At 52.2% G+C, this 20,967-nt stretch overlaps 3 protein-coding genes across 3 annotated transcripts; 2 read left to right on the forward strand and 1 right to left on the reverse strand.

Annotated features, from left to right (window-relative positions):
• The first annotated feature begins 854 nt into the window (after nt 1–854).
• Nucleotides 855–6,117, forward strand: PDCD7 (programmed cell death 7). The gene is made up of 5 exons (XM_077318406.1): nt 855–1,634; nt 2,287–2,425; nt 3,509–3,745; nt 4,209–4,296; nt 4,532–6,117. The coding sequence occupies exons 1-5, from the start codon at nt 936–938 to the stop codon at nt 4,647–4,649; spliced, it is 1,281 nt and encodes a 426-aa protein (XP_077174521.1). The 5' UTR covers nt 855–935; the 3' UTR covers nt 4,650–6,117.
• A 3,251-nt stretch (nt 6,118–9,368) lies between these two features.
• On the forward strand, nt 9,369–16,609 carry UBAP1L (ubiquitin associated protein 1 like). The gene is made up of 5 exons (XM_077318296.1): nt 9,369–9,637; nt 10,842–12,032; nt 13,193–13,402; nt 15,385–15,483; nt 16,172–16,609. Exons 1-5 carry the CDS (start codon nt 9,506–9,508, stop codon nt 16,304–16,306), a joined length of 1,767 nt encoding a protein of 588 aa, XP_077174411.1. The 5' UTR covers nt 9,369–9,505; the 3' UTR covers nt 16,307–16,609.
• KBTBD13 (kelch repeat and BTB domain containing 13) lies at nt 14,801–20,700 on the reverse strand. The gene is made up of 2 exons (XM_077318297.1): nt 16,865–20,700; nt 14,801–14,924 (listed from the first exon to the last, which is right to left on the reverse strand). Exon 1 carries the CDS (start codon nt 19,773–19,775, stop codon nt 18,414–18,416), a length of 1,362 nt encoding a protein of 453 aa, XP_077174412.1. The 5' UTR covers nt 19,776–20,700; the 3' UTR covers nt 14,801–14,924; nt 16,865–18,413.
• Nucleotides 20,701–20,967: the final 267 nt, after the last annotated feature.

The raw sequence follows: 20,967 nt of genomic DNA on the forward strand, positions 1-20,967 counted from the left end.
TCAAAAGCTAAGCAGGGGCAGCTCTAGTCTGCACTTGGATGGGAGACCAAGAAGGTGAGGGTTTGCTCTGCAGCAGCACATTGAGCTATTCTAGTCTAGTGGTGAAGAAGAGTTGGTTCTTTTATGCTGGTTATCTCTACCAGGAGTCTCCAAGTGGCTTACAATCCCTTCCCTTTCCTCTCCCTGTGGGGTGGGGTGAGGCTGAGAGAGGCCTGATATCACTGCTTGGTCCAAAACCGCTTTATCTGGGCCATGACAACCCCAAGGTCACCCAGCTGTCTGCAGGTGGAGAAGCGTAGCCAGGGGATTCCCACTGTCCATATGGCTAGCCCATTTATTTAGTGTATGGTGTGCATTCTAGCCAGGACCAGCCCTTGCTTTGCCTCTGAGATCTGACAGAATCCAGCTCGATCCCGTCAGATCTTGGAAGCGAAGCAGGGACAGCCCTGGCCAGTGGTGGAAAGGCGGGCAACCTCCCAGCAGCATGCAGGAGTTCTGGGTATAAGGCTTGGTGCGCCGGAAGAAGTGCATGCACGCAAAAGCCGAGACCCAGCATCAAACTTTGGTTGACCACCAAGGGGCTGCAAGACTCTCATGTTAAGTTCTATTCTGCCTGCGGAAGCACAGACCAGAATCCAACTTTGTTGGCCGTAAAGCCGCCACTGCCTTCAAACTTTGCTCCCAACTTTTATTCTGCCTGCAGAAGCAGACCCAGAATCCAACTCCATTGTTCCCAAACCCGCCCCCCCCCCGCCAGAATGGTCCAGCCCGTTCTACCCCTTCCACTCCTCCTATTGGCCAGAACGGGCCCGCTTCCTCCTCCCGCCCGCCAGGGGCCGCTGCCCCTGCACCCTACTTCCTCCCCACACCGGAAGGGGCCGGCGGGTTGCCGGGGGAACGCGGTGGCGGCCTAGTCCGGTGCCGCCGCCGCCGCCATGTCGCAGCCTCCACCTCCCCCGTTCCTCTCCCGCTTCGCGGGGCCGCCTCCGCCGCGCTGCTTCCCTCCGCCGCCGGGCGCCTTCCTGCCGCGGCCGCCTCCCGCTGCGTCGGCGGCGTCCTTCTTCCCGCGCGGGCCTGGCCCGGGGCCTTCGCTGGGCTTCCCTCCGCCGCCGCCTCCTCCTCCTCCTGGCTTCCCGTGGCGGGCGGCGCCGGAGCCGGAGCCGGGCGGCGAGGACGAGCGCTGGCTGAGCGGCTTCGTGTCGCGGCGGCGCGGCGGCGGGGGTGCCGGGCCGGGGCCGGGGCGTGTCCCTGCTCGGGGCGCGTCGGGCGAGTGGGCGCGGGGGGCGGCGTCGGGGGCGCTGCGGGCGGCGGCGGGGCTGGCGGGGCTGGCGCGGGGCTGGCGGCGCCGGGGGGAGGCGGAGGCGGAGGCGGCGGTGCCGGCGGAGGAGGCGGCCGAGGCGGAGCGGCTGCTGGCGGAGCTGCGGGCGCTGACGGCGCCGCTGAGGGAGCCGGGCTGGCTGGCGGCGCTGGAGCGGAAGGCCGCGCGGGCGCTGCGCAAGAGGCTGCGGCGGGCGCGGCTGCGGAGGGAGGCGCGCCAGGCCCGCGAGGAGGAGGCGGCCAGCAAGGCCGAGCGGGAGGCGCGCATCGACCGCTGGAGGGCCCGCCGCGCCCAGCAGGTGGAGGACAAGCACCGGGTGAGCGGCTGGCTGCCTGCACTCCCCGGCCTACCTCGCGGGGCTGTTGCGCGCAGGGAGGCAGCGCCCCTCCAGGCGGTGACGTTTCAAGCCCCAGTTTGCACTAACGCGGCCCAAAAGCGATCCAGCCTCCACCAATTCAATATTGTGCAAGGATTCGGGGGACGGGTCGGGGGTTGGGTTTCCAGCAGCAGAACAAAGTTTGAGTCCGGGGGCACCTTGAAGAAACGCCAAGGGTAGAAACTAGATTCAGGTTGGGCTGAAGCAGCAGAATAAGTTGGGAGGCCAGGGGCACCTTTAAGGCCAACAAGGTAGTATGCAAGATTTTTTTATCATTATACTTATATACCGCCCTAACCAAAGGATCAGGGCGGTTTTCAGGAAACAGGAAAAGAGACAGATAACATATGGAACAATAGATGATAACAACACACTTGAATTGCATGGGAAACGTTTTGGGATAAATCAATCTCAATTTAATAAATGCAGTTCACTCTCGAGTGAATGCAGACGTGTCCAGAATTCTGTGTTCCCATTTATCCCTGGAATCTGTTAGGTGGTTAGAAGTCTGCAGCAGTTAGAGAACCCAAAGGATGCACTGCTGTTGGGGCAAAAGCCCCCTCACCCCTAATAGATTTCATTTCCATTTTAGGAACAGGAACTAAAAGCTGCCGCAGATAGCGTGCTGTCTGAAGTAAGGAAAAAGCAAGCGGATACAAAGCGGGTGGCAGAAATCCTGCGCGGCTTGGAGAAACTGAGGAAGCTGAGAAAAGAAGCGGCAGCAAGGAAAGGTAAACTTCGTCCTGGCCATGGAGTCCGTCATAAACGGCTTTGTGTTTTGCGTACACATCAAAGCACTTGTTGGGAGCCTTCGGTGGTGCTTCTTTTTGCTTTAATTGGAAATTACGTTCTGCAGAAACAGAGTTTACAAGACCAAATGGAAAAACTGCAGTGAGGAGGGGTTTTTCAGTATTTATTTGTTATGTCTATTACACGCTGCTCCCAGGAACTAGCTGGGAGCAAGTTACCAACAGTCCTTTGTAAATATTGTTGCATCCTTTGTTTATTTTCAGGTTTTTATGCCGCCCTTCCACAAGGGCTCAGGGCAATTCACAAAACATAAACATCCAGTTTATATCAAAAGCCCAGGAGCTAACTGCTGTCTCTCTGGTGTGTGTTTGCGTGTGTGTGGGGGCGGGGGGCAGGGAGGATGCTATGGTATCATAACTAAGTGGTGTGAGGATGTTTTTGCATGTGTATTCCATAGATTTTAATTTCCTTAAGTTCACAGGATAGCCATAAACAATAACCTTTTAAACTGTGAGCATATATAAACAGGTAGCAATAATAGTCCTCCTGAAGGGCTCAACAAATGGAAAGGAACACCAGATGCTAATAAATCTCTGTTTTGACTGATTTTTAAATTTTTGATAGCTGAATTTGGTGGCTGGGGTTTTCCGGTGAATTTCATCCTTCAGACAGAATACCCTTGTCAGATTTCTCATGCTTACACTGAATATTTGTTCTTTCACATTTCTAAATCTTATTCTATGGGAAGGAGCTGTAGTTCAGTGGGAGAGCATCCTGCTTTGTTTGCAGAAGGTCCTAGGTTCAATCTCCGGCATCTCCAGGTTAAACAGTCAGGTAGTATATAAGGGGGAAGAACCATAGAATCATAGAGCTGGAAGGGACCTCCAGGGTCATCCAGTCCAACCCCCTGCAGAAGACTTCAGCCTAAGACCCTGGAGAATGCCCCAGTGTTTTCTGACCCCAGGTTTTATCCTCTGGGTCTGGAACTTAGAACAATTTGAGAAAGTCCCTGTGGACACTTGTATTCCAATCTTCAAAATGAATCTCTTAACATTTAAATCCAGGTGTCTGCCCACCCCCTGAAGCGGACGAAGCCTTTGAAAACGAAGTCCAGAGCTTAAGAGCGCTGATCAAACAGCGCACCGGAGTGTACGAAGCCGAAGAGCGAGCTCTGCGAGTGATGCTGGAAGGAGAACAGGAGGAGGAGCGGAAGAGAGAATTGGAGAAGAAACAAAGGAAAGAGAAGGAGAAGCTCCTGCAGCAGAAACGGGAAATGGAGAGCAAGCTCTTTGGGGATTCAGGTAAGGGGGCGGGGGTCAAATAAATACAGAGAGATTCCAACAAGCAACCCACACTGGGAGCTTATAACAAACCTTTTGTTACGTGCTTTTCAATTTCAAAAACTCCTAATTGAGATTCCCCCATCTTTGCCCATGTTTTGTACCATTCTTTGCTTCCATGAACCCTCCTGACCCGCGGCAGGGTGTGCTGTAGTTCACGGGTAATCAACCTGTGCTCCTCCAGATGTTCATGGACTACAATCCCCATGAGCCCCTGCCAGCAAATGCTGGCAGGGGCTCATGGGGATTGTAGTCCATGAACATCTGGAGGAGCACAGGTTGACTCCCCCCGCTGTAGTTGATTTTGAAGCCGGAATGTTCTGTGACTGATGTATTTAGGGAAAACTGGTGAGAGAGGCTAGGCTTTATTACTCTGTCTTCTTATTGCTGGGCTTTGATATATTTTCTCCTTCATGCTTTACAGAGGAATTTCCCCTTTATCACCTTTTGGAGCCATTCAGACAATATCATTTACAAGCTGAATATTCAGTACCAGCTCTCATCCAGATAAGGTAAGAGAGAGCAGCCTCTTCAAAAAACAGTCTTAAGTTACTGGGCGGTGTGATTTTGCATAGCAACGAGCCAGAGTGGTGTAATGGTTAAAGAGCGGCAATCTGGAGATTCCTCCCTTCTCCATATGCAGCCAGCTGGGTGCTTCAGTCAGACCTTAGCTGTGTCCTTGCTGTTCAGAGATTCGAGGTTGCAGCCAGACAGTTGCTCAGCTCCTTGTTTTCCTTGTCATTGAAGGCATGAATGGGACCGGTTCCTGGTGCCGGCAGATCACCCAGAAGGAAGTTTCATCCCACCGGGATGGGTCGTCCCGAGTCCACCTTCCAGCGACATTTGGACCACTGCAGTTGCCTAAGGCACAGTCCTGACAGAGCCCTGGAGGGCGCATTGAACCATCCCAATGCCTCTTCCTGCTTTCATTTCAAAACCCAGAGGCACAAGGCAGACTGAACGGTTGCACGGCAGGGTGAAACCCCGATAATCCCGGTGCTGGGGAGTTTCGTTGCAAGTCTTATTTTTGAGGAGAGTTTGGTTTGAGGGAATGTCTCATGATTGCTTGGCAGGCAATCTGCTTCTGGGGTGCAGCTGTGCCCTTTAAAGCCAAAATGCCTGTCCTTGGAATTTCTCAAGTTGCAAAATGCCTTTCGTTTGAAAATACCCGCTGCTTATCGGCGATCCAGAACCACTGCTGTTAATCACATCCCGCTGAAGCCAAATACAGTCTTACGGCAAACACGGCTGTCACGTATTATTACACCTGTTTCTAATAATCTGCTCTTTTCTGGGAAATCAGCGGTTCTAATCCAAAAGCCGTCTGATCAAAGGCAGGGTTAGTGAATCCTTTAAAGGTGCATCCCTGTTCTCAAGTTACAGCTGCATTTCTGGCCTTTTGGTTTTCTAAAGAAACTTTCCGTGGGTTTTTTGGCCTTACGCACAGTGCGTTAAGGGATTCGGCAGATGTGAGTAATTATCAATTCTTTGCAAGCTTGGCTCTAAGCATTTGAAAACACTTTGAGGCCCAATTGAAAGAATTACGGTCAGCGTTGCCGTTGTCCTGGGACGTATCACCCTTTGGTTTCCATTGGTACAAGTGAAGATGTATATAATCGAGACAACCATTTTCTGCCATCGAATCAAGAAAATTAAAGAATGTCCATGCAATAGGACCTGCGTGGAGATGAGCAAGAGACATTATATATCTTGCATAGATCTCTGAAACAAACGTTAGTGGGACAATTTCTGCAGCTGCTGGAATTTCTCCATGGAAGGTTATTTTTTTTTTTACCAAAATAACCCCAGCCATTTGGATGGATGACAATAATTAAGAAGTGGGAATTATTCATTTCCCTGGCAGCGGAACCGTTGAAGCTACGTGATATCGTCAGTCAAGCTGCAGCTCCTTCCAATTATCTTGGACTTTTGCTGAACTGTGTGATGAGCATGCATTATACGAATTCTGTTTTTTCATTATATGAAATGTCTGCTCAATCTTTACATAGTAAAGACTTTAAAAAATATGAACCATTTTCCTGCGAGGACGGCTATGTGGCGTTTTTATTTTTGGCGTAAGCCATCAGAAAGCATCAACTTAGCAGGTGACAAAAATGTAACCTGTCTCAGCTGGGATTACATACCAGGGTCGTGGGTATCTGAACCCTTTGGTCCAAAACTTGACCTTTGTTTAATACTTGAATGTCAACCCAACATGATGTAAGTGACGTCCCTAATGCAAGGTGGTAAATTGTCAGAATTGTTTGTGAGGCTATATTTGATAAGCTTTGGCCGTTCTTTGTAATTTAAAAAATAAATAACATTTCACAATCTTTGCAGCTATCTTTTGTACTGGTTTACCTCCTGCAGTTTCTGTGCAGGAAGTTCACAGCTCCTTAGCTGGTGTAGTAAAATGTGGGAGGTCTTTCTGCAAATGACAGTAAAAAAAAAAAAAGTACATTTGCTCTTTTTTCACTCCCCGGTTTGTTATTAGCCACCTTTTTGCCTCACAGGCTTCCAATATAAGTATAACGACATCCATAAAAATACGTGATATTTCCCGTGATAAAGCATTATCGGCCCCTTTTGCTTCTTGCTGTGCAGGGATGTGTGTGGCTGTATTGAAGCCCCTACAGTGAATTGTCTCTCTTGATACCAGCCGGAAGGCAAGTCATGGTATGGTAACCACCAGTTCCCTGAGTAAGCGGTTGGGTCGGGCTTCTCATTTTATCAGGAGAAAGACAAAAACCTTGCCTGTTAGCCTTGGAAGTGTGAGCCTATGATTCCCCTGACTCTGTGTAAGCCTTTAAAGCTCTGAGCGTGGGATAAATAGCCAGCAGCAGCAGCCAAGGAGACTCCTGTCTGGCAGGACGGAGAGCCGGATGATTCTTTTCTAAGGTAAGCTTAACCGCATGGGCAGTCCGAGCAAAATGAGACGTAAAATTGAGCTTGATTCTATCACGGTCATGTCATTTCGTCTTCATGTGAGTCCGCAGAGAAAGGATGGGAAACAAATCCAAATTTAAATAAATGGACATTTGAGGAGTGGTTTTGCTGTGTAGCAGCACGTTGGCTCTTACTACATGCACAAAAGTCTTATTCTGCAGGCTTAAGAAGCAAAAGCGGCATTGAAATAGTTCCAAAACGATTTTAATCACGCCTGGATGCATTCTTTTATGCCTCCGGTGATTCTAGTAATGGTGCCCTTTTTATCTGTCAAGTCTTGTTCCTTTTTTTTTTTTTTTGATGAACTACAATGGGAATTGAAAAACTGAAAGGCTGCGGGAAGGGGTCAAGCATAAATCTTACAGCTGGGATGTTTTGCAGAAATCTGGTGCTTGTGTCATTTCTTCTGGAAACAAGCAGTCGAGAATCGCGTCCTCTCAGCATTGTTACAGTGGTTCATTTTCTGTGTATATAAAAAATGCCGGTCTCCTAATATCTCTTTGCTGGGTGCCCTTGTGCTTCTCTTAAGGGCCAAAAGTACCCTTCCTTTTAAAAAGAATCTCGCATTTCTGCTGCCGGTTTCATCTCCCTGCCATTGGTACGTCTCACTGACAGCTCTGTGAATTCCCAGTGTTTGCAGGCACCTCGGATAAACAGAGTAGTAAAGCAATCATGTCAAAGCTTTACAGTTTGGCCACCCCTGCTCTAGAGTTTCAAGTTGCATCTGTAGCTTCCTTTGGTGCCTCTCCAGTGATGCAGAAATTAGTAGAAGATGAAGAAGAGCTGTTTTTTTATATCCCACTTTTTGCCATCCAAAGGAGTCCCAAAGCCGCTTACAAACACTTTCCCCTTCCTCTCCTCACAACAGACAGCCTGTGAGGTCGGTGGGGTTGAGAGAGCTCTAAGAGAACTGGAAAACAGCTCTAAGAGAATTATGATCAGCCCAGGGACAACCAGCTGGCTGAATGAGGAGGACTGCCCTTTAACCACTCTGGCGGTAGCAGGTTGCTGACCCTTATTCTTTCAGAGGGAAGAATGAAAACGGGCACGAGGCCAAGACGGAAGAAACACGCTTGATTGTCGAAAACACAGCCTGAGTCTTGCTGGTTGCAGAGTTACATGTGTGAGCGAGGAGCGGGTGAAACTGGGGAATGTTATATTCACTGATTTGACTTTCTTCGAATAAACAGGAGGGCGGTTAGTTCTGTCAAGGCAGAGCAAAGCCACTTAACCCACTTGGGACACCCCCCACCCTCCTCCCCCTGCCTGTTTAAGTAGGGCAGACCTGAGTCCACGTAGGCGACTGTTCACGCAAGGATTATCCCGGTGCGTCCGAAGGCGGCAAGGACACAGGAGCGCAATTAATAGCTTGACGTCTTGCTCCCATAAATAGCTCGAGTGTCAAATGCCAGTAAAAGGACAGGGCCTAAAGAGATGCTCTCCGTAGCCATGCGTGTCCCATCTGTGGCTCTCCAGATGTCTATGGACTACAATTCCCATGAGCCCCTGCGGGCAGGGGCTCATGGCAATTGTAGTCCATTGACATCTGGAGAGCCACAGTTGGGCCACCCCTGAGCTAGATAAATTGGTTTCGGTAGGCTTTGCTGCCCTCTCCGCCCCGCTGGAACGGCTTAGCTTACGTTGAACTGCTTTTTTGCATATGACCACAGGCGGTCTAAATCCTGGCCAGGCTTCCGAAAGCATTGCTCACGGGATGTACTTGCGGAAACCCGCGTGTCACAGAGTCAAACCATTTACCGTCCGTCCATCCGGCTTCCTCGCTGTGTCGGGGAACCCTGATCTGAGCCTTACTCTTCGGGCCGTGAACTCCTCGAGGTTATAACCGCTGGCTTAGTTTGGTTGTAAACAGCCTGTAGGGGAGCCCTTGACCGTTTCAGAAAGAATATTTGAAAAGGGATTTGGAGACGGCAGCAGTGGGAGCAGTGCTCTAAAAGATCTCCTGGAGCCAGTTTGGTTCCATCTGTTACCAGTTCTGCATACGCAGCGAGTCAGTTTAGCTCAAGATCTAGGAGAAAGACCAATTCAGGAGAAGAAGAGTTGGTGATCCAATTTGTTGCAGTGAATTCCACATTCTAATAACTGCGTAAAGTAGTATTTCCTTGTGTCCCTCCTGAACCTACTGCCCATCGACTTCATTCAAGAAGGGCGTGCGATGTCAGCTGTGCTGCAGCGTTTTTGCCGTGCGCCCCTTAAGAGAATGCAGCCGTTGCATCAGCAGACTGCTGGTTGAGACCTGCTGCTTGGCCAGCAGCTCCTCCATTTTCCAAGGAAGGTGGCTTTGCCTCTCGGAAGCAAAGGGGCTCCTGGATTCAAATCCAGCCGCTCTCTTGCTGACCGACACAGCTACCCTCTGAAATTAACTTCTCCCAAGCCTGTCCCAAGATCTGTAGGACATGGGGACGCAAGTCAATGGTGGAGCATCTGCCTGGCACGCTGAAGGTCCCAGGTTCGAATCCTGGCATCCCCAATTCAAAGGTTCAGATAGCGGATGAGAGGGAGGACTAGAGAGCACCAACTCAGAAGGCAGCTTTTCTCTCCCTAATCGAGCTTCCGACCTCTACCTGGGAGCTAGAGATCTCTTGGTGGATCTCCAAACTCTAGAGATCAGGTCTCCGTTGTGTGTCACAGCTTCCTGGCTGGTGGCATCCATGCGCTCTTGTGCGTAGAAGCTTGTTGCTTGCTGCAGGTACTGAGGCCAAACTTGGGACGGTAACCCTCTTGTTTCCATTAGGGGATCCCAGGCCGAGGGACGACATGAGCTGCCTCGAAGACGTACCCTTTCGGATGTCCTCCAGCTTCGTAGACGATTCTGAGAGAGAGGCCAGCTTGGTGCGCGCCCCTGAGGTTCGCCTCCCTGACTGCGCAGAGAACCTTATATGCACCACGGTGAGTCTGTCCGTCGGCGTTTTGGGGAGGGGCTTTTAATGCGTGTTTGGGAAGCAGCGACGCTGGCAGCCCGTCTCGTAGAATTTTTCATTCCCCAGCTGGATTTTATAAGGACAGTTTTATGGGTGCCACGGAAGCACCAAAAGGAACAAAAAAGTAGATTCCGGAGCCAGTGCAGCCCGAATTCTCCCTGGAAGCTAAAAAGACCAAACTGAGGCTATCACCTCAGGACAAGACCAGACTCACTGGGAAAGACAACGATGCTGGGAAAAATTGAGAGCAGCAGGAAAAGAAGGGGAAGACCCAACCCCTGGCCTAGAGAATAGACTGATTTTTTGCCCCACCCTAACCACACTTCCTCTCTGATGGATGCATCCCCGAAAATACTCTGCAAATGCCAAATTAAAACAGTGTCTCAAAAGTACACGCCGGAAGAAAACCAGCCATCGAGATGCATCTTTTTGGTGGAGCGGAGTCAGTCTGTAACGCATTATCCCTTCCCAAGGCCCTTTGAAGTGTGTTTCAGCAGCATTCCTCGTAGCAGAGTTCCAGACTGCGGTGCTTACATATCTCCTAGGCTACACATCTTGCCGGTGGGTTTTCTCGCATTGTCTGGAGATGACCTCTTAGAAGTTTGGAAACTTCGGGTTGGAAACCAAAGCAGTCCTTGTTTCCCTCCCGCACTGAACTGCCGCTCTGATACCATTCCCACCAGCAAAGCATGTCAGATGTCCTCATTTTTTTAAAAGGCATCTCCTTAGGAAACATCTTGGCACATCCACTAGCATATTTAGGCTGTGAGTAGACAAAACCATTTTAGCAAATCTCTTCCCACCCCCCACCCCCTCATTATTTCCTCCTTGGCATGGGTCTATTGCAGGGGCAGCCAAACTGTGGCTCTCCAGAGGGCCGTGGACTACAATTACCATGAGCCCCTGCCTGCTGGCTCATACCCAGAATCAAACTTAAAGGTGGCCCCGGACTCAAATTTTGTTGAGTTGTTTGGAGGCTGAGTCGTCCCTCCCACCTCCGGACTAAATAGATGCCCCTTTCTTTGAACTAGCTGAGCACCATCCTTAGTGTAGGTTTTCCAATTTGGGGCTATTCCTCAACTTGTCCTTCTAGTCTTTTGTTGGCTCTGCTGGTCCCGCAACGGTGCCAGGAATATTAATTCGGTGGCTCTCTTTTTCTTCCCTCCCGTCAGCACGATTTCTCACTTGAGAAGAGCGTTGTGCATTGGATCGAGTCCGTCGCGTGGCAAGGCATCCCCTGGTGCGATGGGACCACGGCTGCTGCCCCGACAGCTCCACCTTACTGGCTGCTCTCAGTGGGCTCGGAAGGAAACAGCCACCCGGAGGAGACCACAGGAAGCGGACCGGAGGAGTCACCCCCTGGGCAGAGAGACATCAGTCCAGACGGCAACCATGACGCTCCGTCAGCTGCAAGAGACTCCGAGGACGAAGAAGACCCCAAAGGTGAGGGATCTTCCACAGAAAGCAACCGAAAAGACCCCCCTGTGTCTGAGGCCAAACCTGGTCCCGGCCGCTTGGCTCGCTTTTTGGGCCTTCCCCAACCGAAACCAAGGACCGTGCAGAGAATCGCCAGTCCCGCCGACAACGCCGAAGCTCAGCCGATGGCCAGGATTAACGGAGGCCAAGATCTTGAGGAGGAGGAAGCTCTCAAAGCCGAGGGGTCTTCCTCGGCTGCCTCCGCAGAAAGCAACAGAAAAGACCCCCCCGTGTCCGAGGCCAAACCCGGTCCCGGCCGCTTGGCTCGTTTTTTCGGCCTTCCCCAACCAAAGCCAAGGACCGTGCCAAGATGTGTGAGTCCCGCCGGCAATGCCAAAGCACAGCCGATGGCCAGGAGTGATGGAGGCCAAGACCTCGAGAAAGAGGAAGACTCCAAAGGTGAGGGGCCTTCTTCGGCTGCCTCCGCAGCAAGCCACCAGAAAGATCCCCCGGCGGCTGAGGCCAAACAGGGCCCCGGCCGCTTGGCTCGTTTCTTCGGCGTTCCCCAGCCCAAACCGAGGACTGCCCCGGTCCCGCCAGCTGTCCCTTCGGAGGAAAACTGCCCAAAGCCGACTCTGCTCAAACAGAGCCAGTCCCTCCTTACATTGAGCAACGTGAAGAACGAGTGGGAACGAGCCAAGGGGAAACTGGCCACTTTCTTGCGCCCGCTGAACTATTCCTCGACACCATCCGGCTTGCCTTCCAGAGCGGCTCCCTTCAGCCAGCGCGGCCGGAACAACCGGAACCTGAGATACAGATCTGCCTCCGATGCCTCCGCCGTGGGGAGCTTCCTCCCGAGGCCCCCGCCGACGCGCCGAGGAACCCTGCAGCCCCCCAGCTCTGCAGGTCCGATCCCACCCGTTCAAAAGCACAAGCCCACGGCTGCCGTAAGAACCGACTCTTCTCCCATCTTCTTCCTCCTCCTCCTCCTCCTTTGCGTAGAACAGCCGGTCCAACCATCTCCCACTAGCCTCCCTTCGGCTCAAGGACCCTTTCTGCAGCTTCATTTTGGAGGGTAGCCGTCTCAGCCCGCAGTCCAACCCCTGGACTCGAGTCCCATCATGCCCTAGAAACCAACGTGATTTTTGGGGTGTGAGCTTTCGAGGGTCTTTGACCCCTCGAAAACCCATCCTCCGAAAATCACGTTGATCTCTAGGGTTTGTTTTTTTTTGCTCTGTAGTTAAATTGTCGTAGGGAACAGTTTGCACCACTGTGAGAAACGTACACGGAGATCTGAGTTGACGGGTCCTGAGACCCATCGCAAAACGAGCTCTGGACAAGATTTTTGGTTTTTTTAAGTATATCTGCAGCTCAGTAAACATGTCCCCGGACGACATTAATGAATCGTTTCACTGGGGACCTGAGTTTCCGGTCTCAGCTGTTTGTCATCTCTTTCTAGCAACAAAACAAGACCTTCTTTTCCGAGCGGGGGTCACTCCAATTTGGAAATAAACTTTAGAAACAGGATGTTTGAGGGGAACGCTATTATTTAATCTCTCTCTCTCTCTCTCTCTCTCTCTCTCTCTCGCTCTCTCTCTCTCTCTCTCTCTCTCTCTCTCTCCATAAAATACACAAAATCTTTTCACATTAAGAAAGCTCTACTGCTGTATTCCGCAGGACAATAAGAACCTCTTGATAAGTCTAGTGAAAGAGGCTTATCCTGTGTTCCTATCCAGGAAGTCAGACTGCAGGCAGAGCTCCCCTGACAGTTCCATCACCCAAAGAAGTCCGTCTGACAGGTGCACGAGAGCGGGGCCTTTTCGGTGGCGGCCCCACAATTGCGGAACAATCTCCCTTAGGGAGGTGTGCCCAGCCCGCTCACTTTGGATTTTTACAAAGCTGCGATATAAAGTTTTATTTAGGACTTGGTTTGACCGATTTCGTTTTGGTTGGCAGTTTTCAAAGCGAGACCCTCGCCTTGTTGTTTTATGTGTGTTTATTTTTATCGTGTCTTTGAATTGCGCACGGAATTTCTTGCACCGATGAAGCCTGCGGGTGAACCTGCAGGAAGCAGACTCCGGGTTTCATGGCCTGTTCTCTCTTGCAGTGCCTGACCCCTTACCCCTGCCTCCCGCCCCCGCCAGAGGCCCAGACGGCTCCCGGTCCCCCCGGAACTCAACCCGACTCGACAGCCGACTTGCTCTCAGCACTCAGCCAGGAAGAGCGTGACCTCATCGAGCCCGTTTTGGCCTTGGGCTACCCGATCCGCCGGGCCATCCTGGCTCTCCAGAAGACTGGGAAGCAAAGCCTGGGACAGGTGGGTGGCACGCGGACGGCATCGAGAAAGCGCAGAGATGGCACCGATCATGAACGAGCATTTGTGGGGGTTGACATGCCCTGCTGGGTCAGACCAGGGAGGGTCCATCTAGTCCAGCATCCCATCTTGCAAAGAGGCCGGTCAGGTCCTCTGGAAGGCCAACAACAGGGCAGAGAGGCCGAGGCCTTCCTAAGAACATCAGGAGAGCCCTGCAGGGTCAGAGCAGTGAGGGTCCATCTAGTCCAGCCTCCTGCCTCACTCAGGGGCCAACCACAGGACCAACAGCAGGGCAGAGAGGATGAGTCCTTCATAAGAACATCCCTGCTGGGTCAGACCAGTGAGGGTCCATCTAGACCAGTATCCTGTCTCACACAGGGGCCAACCAGTTCCTCTGGAGGGCCGACTATAGGGCAGAGAGGCCGAGGCTTCCCCCTGATGTTTCCTCCTGGCTCTGGGGTTCAGAGGTTGACTGCCTTTAAAGGTGGAGGCTCCCTTCAGTCCCCAGGACTAACAGCCACCAATAGACCAGTCCCCCATAAATCTGTTGCATTTTTTATTCAAACTCTGTATGTTGACAGTTGCTGGGGAAATTCTCTGTTGCTCTCTGAAGTTCTGCCTTTAGGCCAAATGGATATAATTGGGGAGGGAGAAATGCTGCAGGCCAGTCGAGCCCAGATTTCTGTCTCTGGTTCTTCTGAGATGTTTGAGAACAGGATCCAGGGCCATGGTCTTTGCCCTCCGCCCTTAGGGCTGGAAATCACAAGTCCTCTAGTCCACGCAGTGATTCTATTTCGGTCTCACGGCTAATTGCCATAAGGAACCATTTTGACGCATTGTTTTCGTTCCCCTCCCTTACAAAAAAAGGATCTAATCTGCTGTCACCCTGCATCTTGCAGCAGTGAGTTCCCAAGGTCACTGGTGTTTCCCACTCTTTGTACCTATGATTGCTGGAGAGAGAGGTCCACCTCCTTTCCGTTCTACTGAGCAGCAGACACAATACTCTCCTAGGTTAATTGTGCCTCCCGAGGAAGGGGGCCCAGGGCCCATCTGGGATGCGCTGCGACAGAATCGTGTCTTTTGTCCACACGGAGCTGACTGTAGACCTTGACTAATCCCACGTCTGCTTTGGCAAAGGGAATGGCCCGTGGGCTATTTTTGGGACGTCCCTGGGGGTTGTGGTATCCGTGTTCCAAGAACAACGGGGAGAGGCCAGAAATAGCTCGTTGCTCTCAGCAGTGACCGTGGCCCCGTCGTTTCTGGTGGGGAGGGCAGCGGGTTGCGCTCTGTGTTCATATGGGCAGACAAACAAACGCCCGTGTACCTAACGCTACAGATTGCATTTCAGTGTGGTGTCGTGGTTACGAGCCGCAGCCTCTAATTTGGAGAACCGGCTTCGATTCCCCACTCCTCCTCCGCATGCAGCCAGCTGGGGTGACCCTGGGCCAGTCACCGTCCTTTCAGAGCTGTCCTTGCAGAGCAGTTCTCTCGGAGCTCTCTTGACCCCACTGACCTCACAAGGCATCTGTTGTGAGGAGAGAAAGGGAGAAGTCTTTGCAAGCCTCCTCAGGACTCCTTCAAGGGATGAAAAGTGGGGCCTAAAGAAAACAGCTCCTCTTCTCCTTCCAACGCAGAGTTATTCCCTTTTAAGTCCTCTCAAGCTGATGCACTTAGCAAGACATAACTCTGGTTAGGAAGGCAGCATCAGCGCCCTGGGATGATTCACCCCTCCAGCCAGTCGCCAAAATGCCACCCTAAATTGGCAGATGGCTTCAGGGCACCCCCAAGTAAATTGGCAGATGGCTTCAGGGCACCCCCAAGTAGAAGGGGGCAGGGCACCCCAGCTTATGGGAGGACCCCAACAGAAGACTGATGCTGGCCCTGCTTCTTGACCTACTTTGGGGTGGCCACCCAGGGCCTTGGCGCCTTCCCGGAGAGACATTTTGGCTCTGACACTGCCCTGTCCCCGTGTTGTCCCTTGACAGTTTCTCAGTTACCTCCGTGCCTGCGACAGCCTGCTGCAAGAAGGGTACGAAGAAGGCCAAGTTGAGGAAGCCATGGAGATGTTCCAGAACTCTGAGAAGGTCAGGGGCTGGGGGGGGGGAGGTCACAGGGACCCTCACCCATGCAAGGTTGCCAACTCCAGGGTCAGAAGCACCTGGAGGTTTGAGGGTGGCTACCTGGGAGGGGAGGATCTTTTAAAGCAGCCGGTATCTCCAGGGGAAATTATCTCTGTGGCCTGGAGATGAGTTGTAATTCCAGGTCTCCAGACCCCACCTGAAGGTTGGCCACTGTTGTCCTCACTCCTTGCTTTGGTTGCCCCCTGAACCAATTTAGCAGTGGAATGAGCCTCTGAGCTCTGGGTTGGGAAACACCTGGAGATTTAGCGGGTGGAGGCAAGATTTGGGGAGGGATGAGGAACTTCAATGGGCGCAATACCCGAGTCGACCTTCCAAAGCCAGCTGGGTGACTTTGGGCCAGTCACAGTTCTGTCAGAGCTCTCTCGGTCTCTCACAGGATGTCTGTTGTGGGGAGAGGAAGGGAAAGGGGATTGCAAGCTGCTTTGGGACTCTTTTGGGTAGTGAAAAGCAGGATGCAGAAACCAGCTCTTCCTCTCCTTCTCCTTTCTCCTTCTTCTCCCTCTCCTTTTTCTCTTTCTCCTTTCTTCTCCTCCTTCTCCTTCTGCATGCCTGATCTTGTCCAACAGCGAGGGCAGGGGGAACGGGAGGACTCCACAGTGTCCTTGAACTCTCCCTCCACTCTTCTTTGCAGGCCGCGGAGTTCCTTCATCTCCTGACCCGCTTCCGCGACATGGGCTTCCAGCCAGCGGACATCAAAGAGGTCCTCCTCCTGTGTGGGAACCAGGGTGACCATGCGCTGGAGGAACTCATGTCCCGCAACCAGTGACTCCCGGCCCAGCCCAAAGGCGGTCCCAGGAAGGAGCGGAAGAGCGCAAGGGGGGAATCGGACCTGACTGCTACACCAAGCTCTCTCTCTGCAGCGCCCAACGTTTCCCGGAAAAGAGGGAAGGGGAATCAAGCTAGTTCGAAACCTGGGATGCGAGCATCGCCCTCCCACCGAGAATATTACCGAAACCCTGCCGCATTCCCCATCCAAGGAACAAATGCCCCAGAGTTATTCAAGCAGGGCTTGTGAGCCGTGATCTAATCCAGCCGTCCTTGTAATAAAAACAAAACAGAACAAAAAACAGTCCGAAGCTGCACCCTGGCTTTACATCTCACTTTTGGGAAGCAAGCAGACCTCACCCTCCAGGAAAGTTCAGGGTGCCTCACTCCCGATTTCCCGTTTCCCCCCTTCTCGTGTGAGCGGCGCAATTGGGGTGTGGGGAAAGGGGGAGAGATTAGCAAAGGGGGAGGGGGGTTGCATTCTTGCTTTGCAGAGGCTACAATCAATGAGACCTTTAAAAGCACCATCTGAATGCAATTAAGAATGATTGGAGGTTACCAAATAGTTCCCTTCCTCCATTCAGCCAGGGCATCCAGGCCGAGGTTCTGTCGGGGTGTTTCTAATCACGCCACCCGCGCCAGGAGGTTCTATTTATACTCCATCTCGGCCTGGGTTGCTGGGATGCTCAAAACACACAACTTGTTTACATCCTGGCTGGAGCCAAAGAGGACAAGCCTAACTAGAGGGGCTCCATTGGGATGAATGGGTTTCGAGGGAGAGAACTCCACCAGGACTGCGGATCCGTAAGCATTGCCAAGTTCAGGTGGGGAAATCTTGGAGGTTTGGGGAGGGACTTCCATGGGGTATAATGCCACAGAGTTCTCCCTCCAGGGGAGCTGATCGCTGCCGTCTGGAACGAGGTTAGAATTCTGGGAGGACTCCAGGCCCTACCTTGAAGTTGGCGACTGCAATGCACAGGTGAGGTCTTCCTTTGAAACACGTCAGAAGCTAGCCTAAGCTAGTGTCTGTTCAGCAAAAGTGGTCTTAGCATCTCCGCCTTGTGGTGCTAAGGCCTGGTTGGTTTTCTTTGGGCTTCCCCGTTAAAAATACATTCCCACTCAAATGAGAAACAAAGAATTCGCATCACCAGTGATTTATTGAGGACACCCATTGGGCATCCACCCTGCTGGGGGGCCAGACATCTCCAAGAATTACAACTTATTGCCAGAAGAAGAAGAAGTTGGGTTTTATACCTGCTTTTCACTGCGGAGTCTCAAAGTGGCTTACAGTCACCTTCCCTTGGAATGTCAATAAAGGGAATGAATGAATGAATGAATGAATGAATGAATGAATGAATGAATGAATGAATGAATGAATGAATGAATGAATGAATGAATGAATGAATGAATGACAATCCCCTCCCTTCCTCTCCCCACAACAGGCACCCTGTGAGGTAGGGGGAGCTGAGAGAGCTCTGAGCAAAACTGCTCTGTGAGGACAGCTCTAACAGCATTGTGACTAGGTCAAGGTCACCCAGCTGGCAGGGGCTCATGGTTATTGTAGTCCATGGACATCTGAGCTAGCTACAATGCCTCAGTAGCATTGGCCCAAGTGGAGGACCTCCTATCCATGGAAGCGCCACCAAGTTGCAACTGACTTATGGCTCCCCAGCTGGGGTCTTTCAAGGTGAGCGAGAAGCAAGGTGGCTTGCCATGGCCTTCCTCTGCAGTGACTCCCTTGGTGGTCTCCCATCCAAGTCCTGGCCCTGCTGCACTTCCAAAATCAGATGAGATCGGGCCATAATCCACCAACTCTTCCTTCCTGGAAGACCTCCTTGTTCAAGACAATACAAATGCATGGAATGACCATTGTCCTAGATGAACAGAACTTGGAAGTTGTCTACAGGAGTCAGAACATCAGGTCTTGCAAACACTGGGTTGGGGGTTTCCCCTCAAGCCACCTCTGGAGGTTTTCTTGTCTTGGAAGTGAATTTGTTTGAACCGGGTTCGCTGGACCTCCAGAGAGCTAGAAAAGGAGCGAGAAACCATGAATATCTCGTCCATGGATAAGAACTCACAAGTCTCCATGTGGCAGAGATCCGGAGGCCTTAAGTTGCGATGCTGTGGTCCGTTCTCGGAAGCCGGAGAAGGAAGGTCTGTAGAGACCCACTTCTCGGAAACCCGGCCTTCTCCTTTTTGAATTTCCACGTGTTCTCGTCGATGCTGTACAGCAGAGTGAGCATCTTGTTGACGGTATAAACCGTGTCGCCCTTGACGATGGCTGTGAAAAGAGCCCCTTTGCTGTTCATGTACTGCCCTGGCAGAGAGGTCCACTGCTTGGTGGTGAGGTTGAAGCAGTCAATCACGCATCGCAAGAAATCGTCAAAGGGCCCGTTCCTCATGATGTAGAGATTGTCCCTGTGGGCCACCATACAATGGCCATAGCTCTGAGGCCTGTTGAGGGTCGAGACAGGAAGCCATTCGTCCTTCTGGGGCTCGTACTCGTAGATAATCGTGGTGTCCAGGGGCTTCCACAAGCAAACAAAGATGCGCCCCATCGCTTGGGCACAGGGGGCCGCAGTCGCTGGCTGGGGCAGGTCAGAGACGAAACTCCAAGTGTCGGTGGCCATGTTAAACTTCTCCACGGATTTCAGCGGGTTCTTCTCAAATTCCCCACCAATGGCGTACAGGTAGTCTCCATGGGCCGTCAGCGTGACGTCGTAGCGGAGCTGCTGAGGGCTGGAGAATTCGCTCCAGGTGTCCGTCGTGGCATCGTAGCAGAAGCTACGCTCCACAATTTGCTTGTTGTAGCCGTAGACCCCGCCCACAATGTAAATCTTGTTGTCCACCATGGCCATACCGGCGAGGAAGGTGCTGGCCGTCAGGGGTAAACAGGAAAGCGTCCTCCAGGTGTTCTCCTCCTCGTCCAGGTAGCAGATGGTTCGCGAGAGGTCCTCCAAGAACTCAAAGGTGGGCGTGTGGGCTCCCACGGCCACGAAAGTGCTGGGGAGGAGGGACTCGACGTAATCCAGAAGCTCTGGAGAGAGGCAATCCAGGTACTCTTCTAGGTCGGCGTAACTGTCCCTTATGTACAGTGCGGCGCTGTGGAACAGATCCAGAAGTCCAAACATGGCTGCGGCTTGGTACAGGATGATGCAGTTGTCCGAATTGATGGAGCTGATCAGATACCGGGCCATGGCTTTGACCTGCAGGAAGGAGGCGCACTCCACCGCCCGGAGGTTCTCCTCGCAGCCCAGCGTGAGGTATTTCCCCTCCAGGATCTTCAACATGATGAGGAACCCCGTGGTGCTCAGCTCCCGGATGCGGATCTCTCCCTGTGTGCTCTCTTTCATGCCGGACTGGAAGAGAGCTCGGAAGTATTCGCTGTGTTCCACCAGGAGAGCTTTGTCCACAAAGAAAACTTCTTCTTCTACGTGGACCTGCACCCGTTCTGCAAGGTGGGACTGCATGGTCAAGCCGAGGCCGGGTGGACTTCTGGGACCTCTTTCTCTGCCTTCTCCTGTCCGCGAGAATGCAGCCGGTGAGAACAGAGTGCCCTTCAGGGGGCTTCACGGGGACTTCTTTCTGTCTGCATCTGCTCCGGCTGCAAAGTTTGCAATATAAATGCCTCCCTCTAAAGATAGCCATGGCCCACGTGACCCAGGCAGCCGGTAGCAGGAGCGGTGAAGCACGTCTTTCCAAAGGCAGCTTGCAAACTGATATCCACGGCGTTTGGCTCCTGTGCGGAAAAGGTATCAGGACTGAGCAGATCGCTGGAGGTCTCACAATTAAAGGGAAATGCACAGGGCAGACAATACCCTCCAGAGCATCAAGAGATGCAGGAGGAAGTGAGCAGAGGAAGTAGGCTTGCCAACCACCAGTTGAGTCCTGGGGATTTCCTGTTTCGTCGAGATTTGGACTGAAAGTTGGAGAGTTACCGTTAAGAGTTATGTACAACTTCACTCCCTGCTATTTTGTGGCAGCTGTTCGGCGGTTGGCTCCGCCTCCTGTGGCAGCCATTTTGTGGTTGGCTCCACCATCCTGGTCAGAATTCCAGAGGTGCCCACTTGCTTAAAAATATTTTGAGATCTGTGATGTGCCACCTCCATGACAGGCTGGAGAGAACCGCTCTATAAGTAATAAATTAGCCCAGATTGACTTTGCTGAGCCACCTTCCCTGACTGTGGGTCTCCCCAGCTTTGCTGAAAGGCAGAAGAGGAAATATTCCCACATCCTGCCCTTCATATTAAGGGAGTTTTATGGCCGCAATTAAGTCGGGCACTCCCATGAATCTCCCAGTGTTTAGCCGGCTGAGTGGGAAGGTGGACGTTTGCCAGCAATAAAGAACCTGGGAAAGAGCAGACCACTCCTTTTCCCCCTTTTCTTTGTGTTTTGCTCGAAAGCAGACAAGATGTTAGAGAGATCCGTGGCTGGATCTCACCGGGAGAGCTCTGACAGGGCTGCCCTGTGAGAACAGCTCTATCAGGACTGTGGCGAGCTCAAGGTCACCCAGCTGGCTGCAGGTGGGGGAGCGTGGGGAATCAAACCTGACTCACCATAGTAGCACCTGGTACTCTTAATCACTACACCACGTTGGCAATCGTAGGGGTGGGGTTCTCTCTTTCGAAAGTATCTTTGACTACTGTATTCTGTGCTTAAAGC

This window comes from Paroedura picta, chromosome 18 (genome assembly GCF_049243985.1).
Source record: "Paroedura picta isolate Pp20150507F chromosome 18, Ppicta_v3.0, whole genome shotgun sequence".
In the NCBI taxonomy this organism is placed as follows: Eukaryota; Metazoa; Chordata; class Lepidosauria; order Squamata; family Gekkonidae; genus Paroedura; species Paroedura picta.

What these genes read in the sequence shown, in the direction of transcription:
- PDCD7 (XM_077318406.1), top strand. Translation starts at nt 936, where the DNA reads ATGTCGCAGCCTCCACCTCCCCCGTTCCTCTCCCGCTTCGCGGGGCCG. An exon ending in CAAGCTCTTTGGGGATTCAG is followed by an intron (nt 3,746 to 4,208) that starts GTAAGGGGGCGG and finishes CATGCTTTACAG; the next exon opens with AGGAATTTCCCCTTTATCAC. An exon ending in CCAGCTCTCATCCAGATAAG is followed by an intron (nt 4,297 to 4,531) that starts GTAAGAGAGAGC and finishes TTGTCATTGAAG; the next exon opens with GCATGAATGGGACCGGTTCC.
- KBTBD13 (XM_077318297.1), bottom strand. Translation starts at nt 19,775, where the DNA reads ATGCAGTCCCACCTTGCAGAACGGGTGCAGGTCCACGTAGAAGAAGAA.
- UBAP1L (XM_077318296.1), top strand. Translation starts at nt 9,506, where the DNA reads ATGAGCTGCCTCGAAGACGTACCCTTTCGGATGTCCTCCAGCTTCGTA. An exon ending in AGAACCTTATATGCACCACG is followed by an intron (nt 9,638 to 10,841) that starts GTGAGTCTGTCC and finishes CCCTCCCGTCAG; the next exon opens with CACGATTTCTCACTTGAGAA. An exon ending in GGAAGCAAAGCCTGGGACAG is followed by an intron (nt 13,403 to 15,384) that starts GTGGGTGGCACG and finishes GTCCCTTGACAG; the next exon opens with TTTCTCAGTTACCTCCGTGC.